General features: G+C 37.5%; 3 protein-coding genes across 4 annotated transcripts; all 3 read right to left on the minus strand.

Annotated features, from left to right (window-relative positions):
- Positions 1 to 592: 592 nt before the first annotated feature.
- LOC147849832 (zinc ion binding protein) lies at positions 593 to 4,463 on the minus strand. Of its 2 annotated transcripts, none has more exons than XM_087336947.1 (5): positions 4,225 to 4,463; positions 3,084 to 3,279; positions 2,114 to 2,584; positions 1,236 to 1,390; positions 593 to 990 (listed from the first exon to the last, which is right to left on the minus strand). In XM_087336947.1, the coding sequence occupies exons 1-5, from the start codon at positions 4,395 to 4,397 to the stop codon at positions 789 to 791; spliced, it is 1,197 nt and encodes a 398-aa protein (XP_087193073.1). In that variant the 5' UTR covers positions 4,398 to 4,463; the 3' UTR covers positions 593 to 788. The 2 variants fall into 2 exon arrangements, with proteins under 2 accessions (XP_087193073.1, XP_087193074.1); XM_087336948.1 differs by having other exon boundaries at positions 3,084 to 3,325; positions 4,225 to 4,365.
- A 3,694-nt stretch (positions 4,464 to 8,157) lies between these two features.
- On the minus strand, positions 8,158 to 10,547 carry LOC147849833 (uncharacterized). The gene is made up of 2 exons (XM_087337141.1): positions 10,194 to 10,547; positions 8,158 to 9,341 (listed from the first exon to the last, which is right to left on the minus strand). Exons 1-2 carry the CDS (start codon positions 10,444 to 10,446, stop codon positions 8,512 to 8,514), a joined length of 1,083 nt encoding a protein of 360 aa, XP_087193267.1. The 5' UTR covers positions 10,447 to 10,547; the 3' UTR covers positions 8,158 to 8,511.
- A 494-nt stretch (positions 10,548 to 11,041) lies between these two features.
- LOC147849834 (uncharacterized) lies at positions 11,042 to 17,456 on the minus strand. Its single transcript, XM_087337188.1, has 19 exons — positions 17,425 to 17,456; positions 17,285 to 17,321; positions 16,172 to 16,236; positions 15,890 to 15,955; positions 15,734 to 15,781; positions 15,406 to 15,537; positions 15,174 to 15,284; positions 14,980 to 15,084; positions 14,598 to 14,693; positions 14,189 to 14,488; positions 14,034 to 14,075; positions 13,853 to 13,944; positions 13,590 to 13,707; positions 13,314 to 13,435; positions 13,022 to 13,091; positions 12,818 to 12,906; positions 12,419 to 12,639; positions 12,075 to 12,158; positions 11,042 to 11,371 (listed from the first exon to the last, which is right to left on the minus strand). The coding sequence occupies exons 1-19, from the start codon at positions 17,452 to 17,454 to the stop codon at positions 11,343 to 11,345; spliced, it is 1,857 nt and encodes a 618-aa protein (XP_087193314.1). The 5' UTR covers positions 17,455 to 17,456; the 3' UTR covers positions 11,042 to 11,342.
- Positions 17,457 to 23,853: the final 6,397 nt, after the last annotated feature.

Genomic DNA, 23,853 nt, shown 5'->3' on the forward strand with positions numbered 1-23,853 from the left:
TTAAGGGGGCCTTAATGTAATACGAGATGTGTCATGCACTTACCTACACACCATGCCTTCAATCAAGGGTTGGAGACTTATTTACTAGTCCTTGCCTCTCTCTTTTTTAGTGTAATATTGCACTTTAAGGTCCTTTAACACCCAACCCCTCGATATGTTTACCATGGCTAAATCATGTACATGCCCACAACATCCTTTGATTCTTTCCACACTAATGTGTTGTTAACATATTATTTCTAAAACCACCCTTAGAGATACGAAGTAATGCTTATTTATGTCTCTAGACTCTTGAAGTAAAGTATGCACAATAAACAACTCATGAGTCTAAAAAGAGGTTATGAGTGGACAAAGCTACTAGGTTACAATCCTTTATCTCATGCCTACTTTTTGATAGATCAAGAACCATATTAGTCTTATTCATTACTCTTCCAGCAGAAAATAGGAAATGTATAATTACCCACAACATTGTTGTGCATTCCAAAGAATAGTCCTCCATATAAACAAGAGTTTCTTATTACATTATGAAAATACCATTACATTTCGAGTATAGAACGCAAAAAATGGTCTTTCAACATTATCAAAATGTGGATAAATGAATTGATCACTTTCATATATAACTTTGATGAATAGTGATTAGTCTCTCTCAAAAAAATTGAAGGTAATGAATTAATCACTTGATATATATAACTTCGATTATCAGTGATTAGTTCTATTAATATTTCAGAACGGACAAAATGCATTCATAGCTCTTGGTAAATATAAAGACACAAGAATCGATTCATGGCATCTCAACTCCTCCCATAAGGCGCTATTGTTGACACAGGTGGACCATACGAATATCTCCACTCATTGCAAGCTGCACATTTATCAATAGCAATGCCATTTTGAAGCGTACAAAATTTGCAACTCCAAGATGATGCCACCGCAGAAACTTTTTTGGCATTCAGCTCCATGTTTGAGACATTCTCCGATACTGCTTGTCCGAGTTTCCTTTTCATGCACCAATAATACAAAAGGAAATTAGTAAAGAAAAATACCACAATTTATATAGGAATTTGGTAATAGGTTTATATACAATGCTGTTGGGAGTTTGGTTTCCTCTATGATTTACTACCACAAATTCAGAGGAAAATTGAAGTATTATTTGTATTTCATTTGTTTGCTCCATGCAAAATAAAATTCAACTGAAAAATTTAAGAAATGTTTGATATTTTGTAGTGAATGAGGGGGGACACCTTTTTCCGGAGCACCCATTCAACTTTGGCTCATCACAAGCTGCACATTTGTGAAGAGACTCCACATTTTCTAGTGTACAAGATTTACATGTCCAACTTTGTGCATCTACCCAAGCCCGAACTGTTGAGCATGCCGCACATATTGTAGCAAGAGGCTGTTCCCAAACAACAATAAATATAGACATATGACATTGGCAGAAAACATTGTTCACAAAAACGATAAATCAGATAGTTAAATAAGATCAACAGAAAAGTCGTTCAACAACGAAGTTAGATAGACCAGGCTCAGTCAGGAAATTTGTCGCATACAACAAATAGAAACATAAGATCACCAGAAATGTAGATGTGGTCTCACCACCCAGCCATAGACATCTATAGCATGTCTCTCACCATAAGTAAAGTAACCCAGGCTTTTTTAGGCCTTCAAGCTATCTTACACTATTACAAATATCGATTTTACAACCATATAAGTCTGTCCATCCATGATCCCTAGACTAGTAAACTAATCCTATGGGACATTTTGATGACCACAATCCTAGGAGCTAAAGTTCCAGAGACTTTTGACATATCCTAGCTATCTATGATTTTAGGGTTCCATAACCTATGAATTTGCCCAACCATTTACATTTAGTAAGTATATGAGTTTTATTATTTTTTCCTGTTCTTTTCAGGGTCTAAAATTATTTTCCATCAATTAGTCTTTTTTACCAATTAGCTGTAGAGGTTTCACACCACATAAGTCATCCCTGATTCCTAGGATGCTGAATTTGTTTATTCTTCTATCTACATTAAATACTAGAGTGGATTAATCATTCAGGACATGGGAGAACCACTTTTATTCTTAGATATATAATTCTTTCTGTTCTCACATTACTTACCGGGTTCAACAATGTGCATGCAGTACACTCCCATGAGGAGAAGTTGGAGGTCAATGCCACAGAATGATCTTGATTACTACTACTAACACTTGGATTCACTGATACTTTGCTAGTAATGGATGGGTTTCCATGACACTTTGCACACTCTCTTTCTTCGGCTTTCTGTTGTCCATCCGATCCAAGGGTATCCGGAGCACCGCACCAAAGATCATCTCTCAACCTTCTTTCAGCTGCCATGGCCGCAGCTTGGATAGGGCTCAAAGCTTTCATGATAGCATTATCACCACCTAGCCTCCTTGGACCATTCGACATGAGTGAACCTGTATGAGCACGTTTTTCAGCAGCTCCAAGAAGAGCATTTCGCATATTATATGATGGAGGGTTGTGAGTGCGGCCCCCTAATCGAGTCCCTCGAGCATCGAACCCTTCACCAGTGCCAGAGATGCCTTTTGCTATCAATTCTTCACATTCCTGCTAAGTATCAAAATATAAGACATTACATGCAACGCATAATGTGATGCATTCTCTCGTCTTGTTCCCAAAAGGTAATGATGAATTAACTGTAGATGAATTTAGCAATAATCAATGAATATTAACAGGAGCTGATATGAGAGCTATATACGTCATGCAAACATTCTTAAATAAATAAAAAACAAAAGCACAAAAAAATTTCATCCCCAAATCTAGATTTTGCCAATCATTTCAGTTTATGACTCTCAAAATAGTAGGGCTGCTTAGGCAGAGCCAGTGTGAAGAAAAGATAAGAACAACTATGTTTTGATACCAAGACAGAAGCTTTAACAATATCTTTCCAAACTAGACTTCTCAAAACAACAGGATGCCTTTTTAGAGAGAGGAGTGCTAATAAGCTTTCAAGGGAATGGGCACGGGCACCCGTTAGGTGACACCTTTGCACAACCCTAGTTTCCTAATCAAACTATATTAGTATTAAAAAATGAAATGAAAATACCTTGGTAATCTCATCAAGCAGTTTGTAGAATTTTGCGTCATGAGGTCCATGATCATTATGAACCAATTCATGCAACATGGTGCCCACTAAGGACTCATAGGGCAAGAATTCTTCTTCTCTCCCCGGCTTCCGGAGTCGTATTCTAACCTCCTTACCAGCCCCAATATTCAACCCTAGAAGAGCAGAATTTTTTGGGCTATTCATCACCAGAAGAAACCATTGATCGGTTATTCTATCATCAGCTAGCAATAACAAAGTTTGGAACCACTTTTACACAGGGAAAATCCATGTTTCAGATAAAACAGTAGGTAATTTGAATCACTGGAAGAAACCGTTGATCAGTAATTCTATCATCAGTTAGCAATTAGCAAAGTTTCAAACAACTTTTACATGATAAAACCCATGTTCCAGATAAAAGTTTAGGCATACAGAATGAAAAAAACAAGCGCGTTTTAGATGTGCAAATCACAATGCGATACACTGTCAATTATTTGCATATGTAATGATGAATTAACATTTAGAAGCAGATTTGGTAGCACAGTAGATATGGTTCAAATATTCAAATGAAAAGCTAGATTACAAGGGTATAAATTTGATACCAAGAAAAAGCACCCATTACAAGAGCCAAACATATAGTTCAATTACATAAAAAAAAACCTCAATTGCATAGAATCAATGATATAATTCAGAATTCAAATATATGAAAGAACAAAAAACTTGATTACAAGAGCAACGATATAGTAAAATAAAAATACACTACAAGAACAACAATATACTGAAAAAAACTTCCTTGCAAATGATAAACGATATAGTTCAAGTGCATAAAGTGTAAATAGGACAAACATAAACAAAGATCGAATATGAATGAGATCAGGATATCGTTCAAAAGCATCAAATCAAAGATATATCCAAATACATAAATCCAAAGAGATTGATCAAACATATAGGGACAAAGAGATAGATCAAATACAAGGAGACAAATATATAGTTCAAATGTCTAGGCCCAAAGATAGATTCAAATCCAAAACAGCAATATATAGTTCACATATATACAGCCCAAGACACGTTCAAAACACACAAACGAGAAAGACACAACCACGAAAATAAAAAATTTTGAGAGTGGATGAGATGAAAAGCTTACTAGAACTCAGAGAGAAGTAGAACTCTCCATTTTCTCTTCCTCATGATGGGCTGCACCTGCTTCGCAATCTGTTCGAGAAGTGCGCGAGCATCGGAATCTCTGGACCGTCCAATCGTCTTGATCTCCCATACTTTGGACAAATCTCCACCTTCAATCGATGACACAACCGGCATTCTCTCGCTCTCTCTCTCTCTTCCCCTTTATCTACTTGGTTTGTCTGATCTTCTTTTCTCTCTCTCCACACTCTATACCTCTGATCTTCTTCTTCTTCTTCTTCTTCTTCTTCTTCTTCTTCTTCTTCTCTCTCTCACTCTCTTTATCTATCAATCAATTTATCAATCAATCTACTCTTGTTTCTCTAATCTTCTTTCACTCTCTACACTTTATTTCACTGATCTTCTTCTTCATCTACCCTATCTATCAGTATATCTACTCTGTTTCTCTCTCGTTCTCTATCCTCTGTTTTTCTTTCTCCCTGCTCTGTTTCTTCTTCTCTTTTCAAAAAACTTGTTTGTTATTTACACACATAAGTAAGTACATACATATATTATAGGGAAAAGTACGAGGGAGGATACCCCTGGAAGTTCATCTATTTACCAGAATGCCCCTGGAAGTTCCAAATTTACCAAACTACCCCTATGTCCAAAAAATTACACTTTATAAAGTAATTATACACTCAAATCTACAAGCCCTATTTACCAAAGATGGAAGAAATGGACCCGAACTAGCGCTATTTACCAAGCCCTATTTACCAAAGATGGAAGAAATGGACCCGAACTAGCGCTATTTACCAAGCCCTATTTACCAAAGATGGAAGAAATGGACCCGAACTAGCGCTATTTACCAAAGATTTGAGTGTATAATTACCTTTATAAAGTGTAATTTCTTGGACATAGGGGTAGTTTGGTAAATTTGGAACTTACAGGGGCATTCTGGTAAATAGACGAATTTCCAGGGGTATCTTGGTACTTTTCCCTATATTATATATACATATACACATGTATGTGTGTATATATATATGTATATGTATATGTATATCCATAGAACGTAATATTCGTGTTCGTGCAAGCATTCAAACGTTTGGAAACGAACACGTTTGGAATGGGAAAAATAGGTGATTCTTGTTTTTCTCTTTTTTGTCATCTATTATCATTACAATTTAGTGTACCCTAGTGGTAAGGAGCCATGCTAATGCTTTATCAAGGTCTTGGGTTCAAATCTCCAATTTTCTCATCTCTCTCTCTCTCTCTCATTAGTACCATGTCGTAGCAAAATTTTATGTTAGTGTTATAATAGTTTTTTCCTTTTATTTTTTTATTATTAGAACTAAGCACAACCTAGTGATAAGTTGTTGTGCTACTATTACTTGTGTCTTGGGTTCAATTCCCAACTTTCTCATATCCTCTTGTTAGTGTCATGGCAAATTTTTATGTTAGTGTCATGTTCCTTTTTCTTCTTTTTCTTTCTTTCTTTGTTATAAGAAATTAGGTCACCCGCGTGATAAGTTGTTATGATACTACTGCCTATGTCATGGCAAAATTTTATGTTAGTGTCATGTTCCTTTTTCTTTCTTTCTTTCTTTGTTATTAGAAATTAGGTCACCCTAGTGGTAAGTTGTTATGCTATTACTGCCTATGTCATGTTTTCTTCATATTCTTGAATATACGTTTTATGAGTTTTTGATCGTTCCTTTTTTTCTTTCTTTGTTATTAGAAATTAGGTCAACCTGGTGGTAAGTTGTTATGCTACTACTACCTATGTCATGTTTTCTTCATATTCTCGAATATACGTTTTATATGAGTTTTTGATCATTTGATTATAATTTATAATGACATATTTTGATTCAATCTCTATAGTTCATACTCATTTTTTTGTAAAGTTCTAAAGTGAGGATGATAGAAATGTCTTGATTCGCATCCCAAAAGTATGCATGTGATACAATGCAAATATTGCATCCATACTTATGTTGGTGGTTCACAATGGATTAGAGTCAACTTATTGGGATTGAGAGTGAATCAATATATAATATAGACCCTAGTCAATCCAATCCAACTTTGAGATGATTTACCATACATGTTTGATTGAATCATTCTCGAATTGGAATGCACACATGATACATATGGTTCATTCTATGTGTATATCAATATGTATATGTACATGTATAAGTATAAGTATATGTATTCTCTTTTCCATTTTCCATTTTCCATTTCAAAAACAAAACATCATCATTTCCTACTCCTGCTCACGTGGTGCAACTTTTGACCAGTCGGACAAAATGCCTCTTTCCATCAGTTTCCTGCGCTTCCTGGATCTCAATCCTCTAAATGATCAATTGAAAGATTCTCATAAATTCATGGATTGTACGATTGTCCGTTTTCATACCATGAATCATGGGCCATTATTATCCGTCGTGAAAACTGACATGCTCCAGAGGCTATCGTATCACACATTCCCACGAATTTGTGATTCCCTACTCCTAGCACAAGAAAATCAAGAAATTGTTCGACAGAGACATTGTCCCATCTCATTGCCTTTCCTTCCATTGGATTTGTTTGTGAGGCATGCTTCAAAATTGTTGTTTGTCCTTTGCCCAATCTATCATTGATTGTTTATGGCCATATTGTTTCGAAAAAACGTTGTATCATGCCTTTGGAGCATTACTTTTTGAGATATTCCCAACATTTCAAGGAGATTTGCTATCAATGGGAACCATATTGTCTTATAATTGTCCAAAGACTATGGCATATGTGGTCATTGCCTTCCCTTCCTATATTTTGGCCAAATCTCAAGCCCTACATCAATGCCAAAGACATCTCCCTCAATCAACGACAAACAAATGGATGACTGAAAACATGGGAAAGAAATAATGTCTTCCTCACGTTGTCAACCATAGCCATTGATAAATGTATGCCTTAGGATTGTATCTCATTCTTATATTTTAGCAATAGATGAATGTCAAAGACATCTCTCAAGTGTTAGAAATATAAGCCTAGACATGTGTTTGTGAACACACCCTAGGTAGGGATCCTCATGTGAAAAGTATTTAGGGTTAGTCACATTTTTTGTAATCGCGCCTATATATATAAAGCAAATATAGAAGTTCATGTGTATATTCTCTCTCTCTCTCTCTCTCTCTCTCTCTCTCTCTCTCTCTCTCTATGTATTCCCACACTAACACTAACCCATTGCAGAGATTTCAATATCAAGCATCCATTTCCTAATATTCTCAAGTAATATTAGACCATTGTTGAGATATCTCACTTTCTCTCTCCTATTGGGTTCTACTCTAATGATAAGCATAAATTTATCAAAATCTTATTGGTTCCATTTTTCCACAAACCACAACACATACTATATGAGTTTAAAGCATGACCTTCTAGTCTTCATCATACAATACAACTTACCACTAGAGCTATATCCTTTTGGTTTCGCAAAGCTATAGAAACACGTGTGCACAAACACACAATCTCTTTAGTCGGATCAAGCTTGTTTTTTATTTGATACATATGCTATTTTGATAAAAGAAAAAAAAAACTTTCCTCTCGATCTCTCATCTTATACTATGTTTCTTCATCGTCACTTAATAGCATCTTCATCCAAGATGTAGAAAGAGAAGGCCCATTCAATTCTCCTCATCTCCTTTCCATGAAACCAAGGAATCACTTCTGGACCAAGCAAATGGATATAAAACTTGCACTTTTTCACATATTAGGATTGAAAGCATAATTTTATCGTTCTTACTACTATTAATAACAAATCCTCTAATTGATCAAGTCATTTTTTACACCTTAAGATTAGGCCCAATTGTTTCACATGAAAATACATCCATCCAATCTATTTTCATCCTCAAGTATAATGTTTATTACGTCACATCTCTAAAGAGCCAACCAACAAAACATTGGATCCTAAACCATAATGTGAAACTATTGTTTCCCATACGTTCATTGGAAATTATCGTTGCATATGAAAGAAAAAGGTGATAATGTAGTACCAAAGCTTATGATTTTTAACCTTAAGGTTGTTGGTTTAAGTCCAAAGGAGGTTATGGGTGTAAATGTACGCTACCTATAAACCCCATATAGATTATGGTTTGGAGATCGAATAACTAGACTAGGTGGAAATTATATCATTACCTTTTACATTTTTCTTAATAAAGTAAAAGTGCCAAACTTCTACATCATTTATAACTTGCACAATGAAATGAATCTTATGAGTAAGTTGGAAAAAAAAATTCACTTAGTGAGGCCGCTAATGAAACTCTCCATGGCTTTCCTCAATTTTACTTCATTAGCTTGTAAAAGCCAATGATGGAAGACGTCGAGTTTGTCCACGATTCATAGTCTTGGCGACAGGCACACGGGTAGCATTTCGTCGAAGGTGTGAGAGTGTGAGGAAGTGAACAAGAATGTCCTCGTTCTCATTCGCATCGTCCAGGATCGCTTCGTAATGGGGATAAACGCTAGGGTCCAAGTAAGCCTTGCAAGACAACACGAAGAGGTAAGGCAACGATGGGACCATGCTAGAAAGTTGGACATCATCGACGAGAGATGGTATAGATGATGTTATCCTAGCGAGCCGGAGGCCATCACGTAAGCTCATCTTGGCTTCCTCCTTGACGATGTGTAGTGCGGATGCGGCTAGGTCAACCGAAGTGTGATCAAGCGTGTTTCCCATGTTTGTTGTCAATGGAGGAATGGTGGTGTCCATGGTAACCCCTTTGGGAGCTTCATCTTGTATTGCGGGTGGTGATAATGATGATGGAGTACCAACCATGGGTTGTGGTGGGGTCGTTGATGGTGATCCGGTACTTATAGTGGCGGCTTCTTCGAGGAGCCTCCGCACCGCGATGTCGGCCTTGGTTCGGATGAATACAAAAGGCGGTCTCCCAAGATGGAGAGCGTGTCGAGCAATTTCAAAGTCGAGGGTGTGGAATCGATCACTCACAATGAGGATGAGATCGAACGCGTAGAGCTTCTTGTCAATGAAAAATGTGAGGGATGGGTGTCCGACAACGCCCGCACCAGGGAAATCCCACAACAATATTCCAGTCGGAAGGCTACTGCTATTGTTATATGCCTTCACTTCTCTGGTGCCTTCTCCTCCCATCATTGCTCTATCTTCACACACACACACACACACACACACACACACACAAAGGAAAAAACATTCATCATTAAGTGTCTTGTACCCCCATTGGGTTGATCCTTTAGGGCTTCATATCCTTACCATGCACCACATGACAAAGTTGTTCTAGGGTTTTTTGAGTTATTAAGGGTAACTCCAATTACTTCTCTTATAATCACTTGCATGGACACCTCCCATCCCATTTAAAGAGAGAAGTAACACTTTGCAATTTCTCTCTTTGAATTAGGGTTTCAAAGTTTTCCAATGCACACAACACTAAGAGGTAGGTCACTCGGGAATCTAGGAATTTCATATTACATATGAAGAATATAAGGTTTCTATGTGTATTGGAAGATATGGGTTTTGTTTTGACTTGCAGTGAGACATGCTATATATCCAACCCTTCTTTGATTAGGTTTCTAATTTTTGGCAATTGTTTTGGTCCCCCTAAGGACCGATTTGTCATGAGCCAATAGTACATCCATCTTTATCTTGTGATCCGACTATGATGAAATGCAATTGACACCATAGAGACTCAATTGTGGTTCTTGGCAGTCATTAACCGACAATGCACTATAAAATTCATCTATGAACGGATTTAGATATATTGAGGGTGATTGATTAACTATATGACATGCAATCAAATATTTATTATTATGAACAATATATTATTGATCATGGAAAAAATAAAACATCCCAAGAGAACAATTATAGGTACCAAAGGAATGTTCAAGTTAAACATGCATATGTGACATTTAAAATTGCCTTTGTGGTATCCAACCAAAATTTCCATCAACTAAAAACCATATGAGAGATTTGGGGGCCTAGGGCAAGAAATATCTCACTAGTATCATCATCATTGAAATGGAGAAGCCCATTGATTAACGATGACTTCCCCACGCTCTTCGCTCCTACCACAGCTACATTGAAATCATTTGCTTTCATTTTGTAGAAGGTCTTTGCATCAAAGACCATTTGCTCCAAGTTTTCAATGCTAATAAACCGTAAAGACTCAGTCTTGTCTATTGGTGGTTCTGGTGGTCGTGTGGCTTTCTCAACAAACTCTACAAACCATCTGATAAGTGACAGAATACCCATCTCTATCTGAACCTGGTAATGTCTTACCACAAGGTCAGCACAATTACTCAGCCATGGACAAAAATCATGCCCATCCCTAAACTTGGTATAATGTCTTCTGACAATACCTGCATAATTACTCAACCATGGAATGTACAAAAATCCTTCTCATCTTTAAAGACAAAGCCAGGTGGGATAAAGACAAAGTTACTTCACCAATTGGCAATGAGTGTTCCAATCATTTCTGCTCTGCCAAAAGCATATACACAGGATAAAGCATAAACCACATGAGATTGCTTCATTACAAAGCAAACATGAGCAAATAACGATTCTCAAGATTCAAATCTAGAGTTTCAGACTACTGATAATGTATAACTATTGTCTTAAAATATCATCATCATACTCTTGAGGCATATGGAAAATGGATTAGGAGCATTTTGAGTTCATCCATTCCATCATCATCATTCAAACAAATTATCAAATTGAACTTTTAACATATTATCAAATCAAACTTTTATTCTTGACTAGTCTCCTACAATTGCAAAAACTGAAATCAAGAAAATGTCTTTCATGTGTTGCTCAAAGTTACTATTACTAGTGAAAGAAGACCAGATAATTGGAATCATAATAAATAGTTTAATTTTAAAAACCGTAGCTCCAATTATCAAAATAACTGGAATATTGCCAATCAATGAAGCTGCATTGAACTGCACTCAAAATGTTTTGTTCCAATTACTATGAATTGAGCAGAACTCCCAGCAATTAAATTCACAGTAATAGAGTGAGCCTTGAAAGATGAGACAAAACTGAAACCAAACACCCATCCGCATCATCGCATTACTGTACAGACTCGGGCTTTTTCTCTCCACACAAAAAACCCAGTTTGTCTTTGTGTGCTTCAGTTTCATTCAATCAAATCACTCGTCTCCAAACGTTGTCTTCTTGCCTACGAACAAGTCCATGTAAATCAGCAACATCATATATATGTATTTTACTTATTCTACAGATGTACGTGTAAAATATACAGTACCATTTTACATAAATATGCAAATACATCATGTTATGTCTAGTTAGATATAGACATGTTATGCAGTAACAGTTTACATAAATATGCATTATACTTCTATTAAAATGTTAGATATAGATATGATATGCACAAATGCAAGACAATTAATTACATACACATACATATAGGTCATATATTTCATCAGATACACATGTATAAATATTTGCATTCATATTTACTTATATCCTTGTATACATGCACTCTTATATATCAGATATAAAACTGCACATAGTCTTTTACCTGAACCAAGATATAGATATGATATGCACAAATGCAAGACAATTAATTACATACACATACATAAAGGTCATATATTTCATCAGATACACATGTATAAATATTTGCATTCATATTTACTTATATCCTTGTATGCATGCACTCTTATATATCAGATATAAAACTGCACATAGTCTTTTACCTGAACCAAGATATAGATATGATATGCACAAATGCAAGACAATTAATTACATACACATACATAAAGGTCATATATTTCATCAGATACATACGTATAAATATTTTACTTATCCTTGTATGCATGCACTCCTACATATCAGATATAAAACTGCACATAGTCTTTTACCTGAACCAGCGAGACTCACTTTCTCCCTGGGACTAAATCCTCTTCCACCACCAAATCCTCCCCTTCCTCCCCTTCCTCTCCTTCCTGTTTATATATGATGCAAGGAGCACATGAATAACAATGTTTTATTTGTCTCTAAAACATACTACTTTCCAAGTGAAAAGGACAATCGTCAGTTTTCATTCAAAATAGGACTATACTCTAAATCCAGTTACTATTTCCTAATGCATGTGTTACATGGCATGTTAGAGTTCTATTTCCTAATGCATATGTTACATGGCATGTGAGTTCATAATGTAGAGAACGGTGTTTATCTTTTGTAGAGTAAAGTAGGAATCTTATACCTCCTCCATCACTGAAATCCCCTCTACCACCACCTCTTCCACCACGGAAACCACCACCTCCACCTCCACGGCCACCAAAACCACGACCACCACCTCCACTACCTGGTGCAGGTGCTCCACCTGCTTCTTCAACCATCAATGACCAGCCCTCCAAACTCGATCCATTGTACTCAATGGCACTTGAAAGACCTTGTTTATCTTTGAAATCAATATATGCAAACCTACAACATATCCAGATGTATTATTTTAGGGTATACTATATGCTTCTCCATTCTGAATTTTGAAACAGTCTCTATGCATTATAATTAACAGAATTATGTCTTGATAATACATAATAGAAGAGAAGGATAACACTATCGCACTGCCTGAAGATTAGAGAAGAGATTGAATTTGACTAACCCTTTTATGTTTCCAGTCTCCCTGTCTGTTGGTATTCTGATTTTTTGGACTCCACATTTACTGAAGTGCTCAGTCAATGAATTGCGGATCTGCAAAATATATACATGCATGTAATTTGTCACAAATATGGGAAATTGTGAGGCCGACTTAGCAGGCAAAGGAGCAAGAGACCCATGAAATGAACATAGATATGTCTGTATGTACCGTGTCTTCATCTTGAAACTTGTCGAAACCCCTCACATATGCCGTTGCGTCAGAACCAAATCTATTGCCTCTGGAAAAATGGTTAAAAAAAACTTCACATAAGTAGTATTCCTTAAAAAGGGAAGCTAAAATGCACAGGAAGCAGGATGCACTCATGAGCCATGATAGAAATTGTAATTCCTTTTTACATTTCATACAAATAAATAACTCAAATGATTATATAACTCAAATAAAATAACTCAAATGTTTATATATTTATTGAAGCACTAAGAAAAAATATATATATATATACCCAGCAGGAGTACCGAAGTCCCTCTTTCCTTGACTTCCTGGCGTGTTAGTATAAGCACGTTCTCGTGCTAAATCCACAAAGATTTCACGGCCAGCAAGCATCTCTCCTGACTTTTTGCAAGCCTAATAAAGATAAAACCCATCTCCTTACCACTCACTGCTATAAATTAGAAATTCAAATACAATGTTTTTAAATGTCATCCTACTTCCTTATATTCCTGGCACTCATTCATGTGGCTCAATTAATTTTCAGAACGTTCGAATAAAATAATCATACCTTATTTGCTCCATCTTCAGTGTTGAATTCTACGTGTCCAAAACCACGAAATTGACCTTCTCCATCCATTGCGAGGCGTACTTCTTTCACTTCACCAGCAGAACTAAAAAATGCTTTGCTGATCAAATTGAAGCAAATATTAGTTCATATGAATATAACCCAAAACCATGCTCAAATGTATTAAACCCTGAAAGAATAAGCAGAGGCACTCAAAATCTAAAATTCAATATATAAATCCCAATAACACTGTAAAAATAACTTACACAGATTCTTCATCAACACTCCATGCCAAATTCTTCACAAATACCGTCTTGCTTCCTCCACCACCAGGGGTAGCTGGAGCCGGAGTAGTTGGCTTCAGCAAAAACATTGATGAAGTTCAGAGAAGTCATAACATAATACAGTCAAAACTTCAATCAAAATAATAACTCAATATAGTCTTACCTGCTTAGTTTGCTCCTCTTTCTTTGTATTACCATTAGCAGGCTGCAAAAAGCAAAACAATAAAACTTCAAACAGTCCCTGACGCTACAAGTAAAAAACCCAACATAAAAAGAAGAAAATAATACAAATACAAACAATAATAATAATAATATTACCTTTTTCGCCTTTGGTTCATCCTCATCAGAATCATTCTCATCATCATCATCATCACTTTCCTCATCACTATCTGCTGCAGCAGCCTTGGCCTTTGGTTTTTCTTCTTCATCTTCATCAGAGTCACTTTCTTCTTCATCTTCAGACTCTTCATCAGAGTCACTTTCCTCTTTCTTCTTTGGAGCAACCGGTTTCGCAGCCTTAGTCAGCTTTGGTTCATCTTCTTCATCACTGTCTTCTTCATCGCTGCTATCTTCTTCCTCGCTGCTTTCTATCTTCTTTGCAGGGGGCTTTACTGTAGGCTGCATTACATAAATGTATTGCTTACACAATATATTTGATATACAATTTCAACAATATTTTCCAATGATATCTATTTAAAGATGTCATAACAAATAGACAAATTATCACCTTGTCGTCTTCGTCATCATCATCACTGTCATCTGATGATTCATCAGAGCTAGTTTCTTCTTTCTTTGCAGACTTTGCAGGAACGGGTTTGGCTTGCTGCAACTCCAATTAGTTGGATGGAGAACAACGCAAAATAATGTCAATTAGAAAATCGTATAAGAATGATGACAAACATCAAAAAAGAAATTTATACAACAAAATTCACAGAAATATTACAAAAACATGAGTTGAACACGTTCACAATAACTTTGCACCAATGTCCAAACAATGAAACAAAAGATAATTCTGAATACACTAGTTACAATAGAGAATGGCTCCAAAAAAACAGGAATATAACATACAATTTGAACATTTCAATAATAGATATATCAGTTCATATTACCTCCACATCACTATCTTCAGATGAATCATCATCAGAAGAGTCCTCCTTTGAAGGTTTTCCTTTAGCAGGAGCAGCCTTGGTTGCTGCCACTTTCGTCTTTGCAGGCTGAAGCATTATTGTTTACATCAATACAATTTAAAGGATCAAAAGAAACCGAACACAAAAAAAAACCTTGATTGATCATTTTTCTTTACCTCTTCATCACTATCTGAATCGTCTGACTCATCTGAACTTTCAGGCTTTGCAGCAACTTTAGTGGGTGGAATCTTAGATTTGGAAACTGGTTTAGCAACAACCTTGGCAGGCTAAAAGTAACAGTAACAAAGCTCAATACAATGAAAATCAAACAAAAAATGGCATAAATGAATTTGGCAGTAGTATATAATTGTAAAAACAACTATCTATCAAAGACTTGAGAAATCTTACTTCTTCATCGCTATCAGAATCGTCCTCATCTGAAGAGCTTTCCTTTTTCTCAACTTTCTTACCATTCTTTGTTGGCACGATTTTAGGTTTCACAGTCACAGCTCCATTTTTAGTTCCGTTCTTCACAGGAGTCTGAATATATAACACATAATCTCATTCTCCTCATTATATACAATATATTTCAAAAGCTATTCCAATAATATTAAAATTTCTCAACATATATTATTCTGAGACAGAATGTCCCTACCTAAATAAAGACTTTATTATAACATTACAGATGATGATTCAAGCATTTAATCAACATGACGATATTTGAAGATATACATACCTCTTCTTCCGATGAGTCATCAGAACTCGACTCTTCAACTTTAGCCGACTGTAATTCGGAATAATAAGAAGTGTAAGCATAGAAAGAACCAACGTAAATAAACACCTTATCAGAAGTATGACTACAGCCCAAAAGCAAACGCAAATAACATCTTACCTTCTTCTTGGTAGGTTCCTCAGCTTTTGATTTTGATTTTGATTTTTCAACCACATTCTTCACAGGCTAAATCAAATAATCCAATATGTACATACAATATAAACATCAGGATAAACAAAAACCAATCAGTAAGATTCTTGTATCTCTAACAAAAAATGCAAAAAACATAAGCAATGAAGAAAATCAAAGAGATTAAGTAAGTTGTTAATTATGCAACATGAAGATTTACAATTTTTCAGGTAGACTGTTAATTTGTCATTTTGGATTTACTTCAGGGCTTACCTTGGCTACTTTCTGCTTCTTTGATGACTTCTCCAACTCGGGCTCCTCCAGGCTTCTTTTCCCACCTTTTCAATATACAAATCACAGCCCAAAACTAAGACTCGGGCAAGAAATGAAACAAAACATTAACTCACAAATGATCTTTTCCATCACACATTCTTCGCATTTAACACATTCAATGTGTGACAAACAAGTAAGAGAGTGAGCAATTTCGCATTGTCAAATTAACAAAATTCAGTAAAAAAAAACTTAATGTGCGTTTCTCCTTCATGATTTTCTCTTGAGAGGAAAGGGCCCCTCGAGGATTCCTCTCTCTTCCTTTCCTTCGTGCTGTTCCGTGCGTAAAGCCTCACAACAACATCATAATATCACATCAAATAGATTCCTGCCTCTCTACTACATGCGTGGAATAACAAGGTTTACTGTTACAGTTTCCTATGGATAAGGAAAGGAAACCCCCATGATTGATTACACAAGCAGAGAAAACAAAAGTGTCCACTCTCATTCAGGATTTCTTATGTAGGAAAGTGGAATTTCTTGGCTCTCCATGGTTTTATCACATGTAACAAACGAGTGAAGGTTATATTATACTCTCAAAGTGAACAAGATTGTGCGCTATTATTAACGAGCTAAAGACCCTAATTTCCCTTTTCACAAAACAAACAAATACAGTCGCCAATTTCCTTCAGCATTTCTTATGTAGGAAAGTGGAATTTCTTGGCTCTCCATGGTATTATCACATGTAACAAATGAGTGAAGGTATATTCTCTCAAAGTGAACAAGAATTGTGCGCTATTATAGTAAAGAGCTAAACATCCTAATTCTTCAGGATTTCTTAAGTATGAAAGTGGAATTTCTTGGCTCTCCATGGTACTATAACATGTAACAAATGAGGTCAAAGTGAACAAGAATTGTGCGCTGGTAGTGAAGAGCTACAGATCCTAATTTCTGAGTTTCTAAGAAATTGTGTGAGCTTCTAATTTCCCTTTCCTCAAAAAACAAACAAATACAGCGCAGCGTCTCTTCCTTAAACACTTACTGCGTGTGTTAAAATAAATTTTAACAAAAGAAAAAACAACAGTTTGAGCAAAAGAAAGAGAGACTAATGCTTACCTTTCTTGGCCGGAATAGCGTCGACAGGTGCAGCAACCTGAGATAAGCAGAAAAGAAAACATTTGTGTGTGAGAAAACAAGAGCCAAGATGAGCCAGAAGAAAGAAAGAAAAGAACACAATTTCTTCTTCTTTTTTTTACCTCCACAGCTTGCTTCTTAGACTTGCCCATCGCTAAAAAAAAAAAATAAGAAGAAAGCACAGAGATTTATGTTTAAGTAAGTAAAGCTGCTGCGAGCAAAGAGCAAAGAGGGGAAGAAAATCCTACCCCACCAAAAAAAATAACAAAAAAAACAGATGGGGAAAGCGTCTCTCAAAAATTCTTCTTGTCTCAATTAATCTCTTTAGATAGGGTCTGAGCGCACATGTGTGAGAGAAGCCATAGCTGGAAGCTTACCTGCTTTAAGCTGGGAGAAGGAGGAGGAAACGACGGCGATAAGAAGAAGAAGAAGAAGAAGAAGAAGAAGAAGAAGAACAGTGAGAGAAGAGAGGGATTTAGGGTTTCTGCAGCTTTGTGGGCGATTTATATATATAGATATATGTGTATGTGTATGTGTGTGTTCTCTCTCTTTCTCTCTCTCTCTCTCTCTGAGAAAAGAAGATGGCTAGGGTTTCTCTTATAACACTCAGATATTTTTTCCCTTCTAAGGATTATGTATGAGGTTTTAGACTAGGGTTTTTTATTATGTATAAGAGTGTCTGTATTTACTATTGATATGAAACCCTAATATGTAGGGTTTCTCTTACAGATTGTAGTAGTAGTAGTAGTAGTAGTAGTAGTAGTAGTAGTAGTAGTAGTAGTAGTAGTAGGGTGCCCCAAGTGTTGCCATTCCGCGAACAAATTGTCCGATATTTCTCAGCGACCATCACGCAAGCACACACATCTGTCCCTTCGCAAACTCCTACGCCAGCTGTTTCTGTGTAAAGCCATATGTATGTCTATGTCTATGTCTATGTCTATGTCTATGTCTATGTCTATGTCTATGTCTATGTGTACGTGTCCATATGTCTATGTCTATGTCTATGTCTATGTCTGTGTACATGTACGTGTACGTGTCCATACGTATATGTGCATGTGTACGCGTCCATACGTATATGGGTATGTGTATGTGTGTGTATGCATATGTGTCATGTACGTGTATGTGTATGTGTACGTGTACGTGTATGTGTAGGTGTAGGTGTATGCGTATGCATATGTGTAGGTGTAGGTGTGTGTGTACTTGTACTTGTACTTGTACTTGTACGTGTATGTGTATATGTACGTGTACGTGTGTGTGTGTCTATGTGTATGTGTGTATGTGTATGTGTATGTGTATATGCAAGTGTATGCGCGAGCATAGGTGTAGGTGTAGGTGTACTTGTACTTGTACTTTGTACCTGTATGTGCAAGTGTATCCACGGGTGTAGATGTAGGTGTAGGTTGTATGGTGTATGTGTAGGAAATATTGTTCCCCATTTTGTAGGCTTGATCATCGCATATCCTCAATAATTTGATCGACTCGTTTAGTTTGACCATTAGATAGTAGATGATTGGAGGCAACTCATCCGCGAATTCGTACACCAACTTGCGATCTCAACCTTATTCATCTAACGTTGCAAACATTTGATTACACATAAACTTGTATGTCATGGCATAATTTAGGCCAAAGCTTTCTTTTTTCTAGAGATTTGAACGAGTGTTTGATGTATTCCACAATGTCTAATTGTGGGTGTATGTATCATGACACTAAAAGAAAAACATGAGGGAGTTGGTGGACGCAAACCTTTCCTTTATGTTATACGATGAACCATTAGAAACGTAAAAGGTTGACTTCCAGATTTAGCTATCAACAAATATCTTTTGAAGAAACTGTTTGCAAGGTGGTTCCTCTAAGTTGATCAAAATTTTCAAATTTCAATTAAGTGAAACTAAGCATTTTTACCTCATACATGCCACTAAGAACATAATAATTGCGTCCATTAATTAAACCTTTGTGATAACTAATGGAAAAATCAACGTCTTGGATGTGATTTGCCCATCTACCTTTTACGAGCAACGAGATCATGTTGATCACAATTTTCTTTTCAAGATTGGTGGTCTATTGTGACCATAAAACGAATACCATATAAATAATGTCTCCATGTTTTAAGTGCATGAATGACCGCAAATAATGTTATTTTTCATGAATTGAATACCAACATAAAATAGAATCGAGTTTCTTACTCTCGAAAACAATAGGTCTTCCATCACACGCTAAAGAACAACAACAATTGCATAATTACTAGCATTGATTTCAACCTCGAAAGCTAATGCATACATGTATCATGAGGATGATGGAACATTCTTGCAAATCTCATTACAAGGAATTAGTCCTCGCAATTATAAATGGTCAATGTCTCATATGAGGACTGTTATAGGGCCCACAATTAGTGTTGGGTTCAACAAGTGTGCGAGGCATTACTTTATAGGAATTGTTTGTTAGGAACGACGGTCTAGATTTCACCGTTCTAATAGTTGAGATGAATGGACGTGTTGCATATTCATGTGTGTTCCAATTGGTTAACACGCAAATGTTTTACATGCCCATGTGTGTGTCTCTTATTATAAAATCAGCGATAAACCAATATTAGATTAGGGAATCTCAAGTTCATCACATGAACATCAAGCTTTTGTATATTTGAATTTGTGCAAATGAGCAATTCATGAGCTACAACATTGATGAATTGTATTTCTCTACATATTACTAAGTGTGATCACTTATTTCTATTCAAAATTCCAACATTTGTGCCAACTGATCATCGATTAGTTTGTACGAAGTAGCCTTATCAAGCATATATGCATTGGGGATCCATTGATTTGATTGATTTCTTACAATATAGCATTTGTTCCTCATAAATGTTTGGGAAAATAATAGTTTGAACTTCAATAATATTGAGGAACTAACCTTTATGGTTTGAAGTTTTTTTTTCTTCTGTCAATGTGAAAACATTTTGGTTTTCTATTGGAGTTAGAGGCAATAGTCTTTTTGTATACCCCCTTTTTGTATAATATTCACAAGAAAGGAGAATGTGCTTAATGTTTTGACCCACATCATTAATGGATTTCAAAGTGTTTCCCATTGAATTATATACACTTTATTGAAGTGCAGACATCTTTATTGTGATCCTTCTTTGAAGTACAAACTCAACAATATCTTCAAAGGTTTCTCTTTTTTCTTTTTCTTTTTCCAAAAAATATCTTTAAAGTTTTCAATATTCTTATCATGCAATATCCAATAATGGTATGAATTTGGAATGCCAGTACGAAAATAAGCTAAAATTCATTTTTTCCCCTCAGGTCTCAATTTTTTATTTCCGTTTGTATGTAATGAACATAATCCTCAAGAGAGTGAAATGCCATAGGTAGATAGCGTCATTAGCTTTTGTGTTGCTTCAATTTGAGAGGGTGGTTGTAGAAATTGTTGTTTCAACTTTCAAGATGTCAATGAAGTTATTCAACGTATTGGGCAAATTATTTGTAGTATGATGATCCCACATTTTTATCCAAAATTTGAGTCACAAGCTAACAACAACTCCTACATTCAACAACTCGGCTACAACCGGTCAGACTCCGACCCATGTTTATATATTTGGCAATTGGCTGACGAGTTCCGGATCTATCTGATCCTATACGTCGACGACATACTGATTGCAGGGAGCAATCAAGTCGAAATCGGAAAGTTAAAACGGAGCCATCACGACAAATTCGCAATGAAGGAACTCGGACAAGCCCAACACATATTGGGCATGAGGATCGAGCGAAATCGGACGGTAAAGACTCTCCCAACTCTCCCAGTCCGACTATATTTGAAAGGTGACGAAGCGCTTCAACATGGAGAATGTGAAGCCAACATCAACACCTCTTCCGACGTCGATCTGACTATTGGATAAAGACTCTCCTTCGACGGATTAGGAGAAAGAGCTCAATGGAAAGATGCCCTACACATCGGCCATAGGAAGTATCACCTTGTGTTACCCTATGTAATTAGTTAACACAGGGTGTCCCTTTGGAACACTTCACAAAAGGGGTGGTACGGTAAGGAATGTGCAGACCGTAATACAGAATCGATCCTTCCCGGTTACTATCCGGAACGATTAAGTTGATACACGCGTATGATAATCACATTAAGCACAGAACGACATTAACAAGATAAACAATACGTAAAGACACAACACTTCTCTATTAATTATCCGTTGTTAATTACATCGTCTCAGGATCCTTTTATAGGTATCCGACTGTGTTACAAACCGGTGCCAACCGGCAACCGGCTACGAACCGGTCCAGATCCGAATCGGCATATCGATTCCGGGTCCGTTCGATCTTATAATTATCATAATTTATCTAATTACAACTCCCAAAACCAGCTCCCCGTTCATACTCTGGCCTAACCAGCCAACACATGGCACGCCCATGGGATAATACATTGTAAGTCGAAACCACGGTTAGCCCCTTCATTCATCCTCCAAAATGTCCATAATGCTCTGGTCCAGGGGTTCCAACGGTTCATTGGGTAGTTGCTCCATCGACTGCTGTTGTTGCTCCCCCAGTTGTAGTAGTAGTTGTTGTTGGTCTCCGGCCTACTCTTCCTCTCAGGCTCTACTGGTCTCTGTTGGAAGTAATGTCGTCTGTGCGGAAGATCTTGAAGCACTCGATTCCTGTTTATTCTCCTGCGTATGACAGAATGTAGGTCGTTGCAGAGAGAGAGAGAGAGAGACACACACACAAAAGAGTTTCTTATTTCATAAAGCAACCATACAACAACCAACCCCACAAAGAGGTTACAAGGTCACTATATATAGTGACTGACTTAGGGCAACTACCCTTTATGCTAATTACACAAATGGCCAAAACGGGATAGTGTGAATACGTCCATTATACACATGTATTCGACACTCCCCCGTAATGGGCGTATACATGGGTTATCTAAGATTACAGGTATAGACTTAGGTTCTCGGACATATCAGCTTTGTTCGAGTCGGCAGGGTCCGAAGGCAGAAGACCGAACTGGTCGGGTCGGAACAGTTGAAGCCGATCATTAAGGAACTGATGTCGGTTGTCGGGAACCATCCTGCTCTGTGTCCGGCTCTAACCGGACTGGTTTGCCGTTACGCCCATCTGATGCCGAAGAGACCGAAAACGGTCTGCCGAAAGACACTTGGTCATTCCATCTGCGACATTGTCGGTTGTGGATATTTTCTCTAGACCGATTTTCCCTGAAATGACGCAGTCCCGAACAAAGTGATATCGAACGTCGATATGTTTGGAGGCGTTGTGGTGAACCGGATTTTTTGACAAGGCAACAGCACCTTGACTGTCGCTGTAGACAACTGGAGCCGAGTCATGGTCGACTTGTCGAAACGTGTGCGCCAGCCGACCGAGCCACAAAGCTTCTTTTGCTGCGTCGGACGCAGCTACATATTCTGCTTCGGTCGTTGAGGTCGCTGTGCACTCCTGAAGTTTCGACTTCCACGAGATTGCTCCATTGCCGAATTTGAAGCAGTATCCGGTTGTTGATTTCCGACTGTCTATACAGCCGGCGAAGTCCGAGTCGGTGTAACCGACTACGCCTGAGGTTCGGTTCGGTCCGAAAAGAATGCCATGGTCTTTTGTGCCAGCCAGATATCTGAACACATGCTTGACTGCGTTCCAATGCGATCGGCCAGGATTGTGCATAAATCTGCTAACGACTCCTACGGCATGAGAGATATCAGGCCGTGTCGCGACCATCAGGTACATAAGGGAGCCGACTGCCGGTGCATACGGTACCGACTTCATATCTTCCCCCTCCGGACCGGATGTCGGGCAGTCTCGCTGAGAGAGCCGAAGATTCATAGGGAGCGGGGTTGAAGCAGATTTGGCTGATTGCATGTTGAAGCGTTCCAAGACACGTCCGATATAGTCGGTCTGAGACAAAAAAAGGTGTCGTTTGTCGCGATGCCGACTGATCTTCATGCCGAGTATGTGTCGTGCCGGACCGAGATCCTTCATGGCAAACTTCAATCGCAGTTGCCGAATGAGATCGGCAAGTTCGCCCGCGTGGCGTCCAGAAATTAGCATGTCGTCCACGTAAATGATGAGGAAGATGGGTGATCCATCTTGAGCTGTGTTGGTGAAGAGACAATGGTCCTCATCGCTTTTTGAGAAGCCGATCGATGTGATGAAGTCGTCGAACTTCTTGTACCATTGTCGCGGTGCCTGTTTGAGGCCGTATAGACTCTTCCTGAGTCGGCAGACTAGATGTTCTTGGCCAGTCGCCACGAAGCCTTTTGGCTGCTCCATATAAATTTCTTCGTCTAGATCACCATGGAGGAATGCTGTTTTGACATCTAGCTGAATCAGCTCCAAGTTGTCGGCTGCCACTACGCCGAGTAGGAAACGAAGGGTTGTCATTTTCACCACTGGTGAAAAAATCTCGTCGAAGTCGACGCCGTATTCTTGTCGGAAGCCCTTCGCAACTAGTCTGGCCTTGTACTTTGGGGTGGTCGAATCAGACGTCTCTTTTAGTCGATAAACCCACTTGCAAGGAAGAGCACGTCGGTTCCTAGGTAATTC

The sequence above is a fragment of the Azolla caroliniana genome, unplaced genomic scaffold (genome assembly GCF_043228905.1).
Source record: "Azolla caroliniana isolate FFs.n. ecotype wild unplaced genomic scaffold, voAzoCaro1.0.p SCAF_22, whole genome shotgun sequence".
NCBI classification, from domain to species: domain Eukaryota; kingdom Viridiplantae; phylum Streptophyta; class Polypodiopsida; order Salviniales; family Salviniaceae; genus Azolla; species Azolla caroliniana.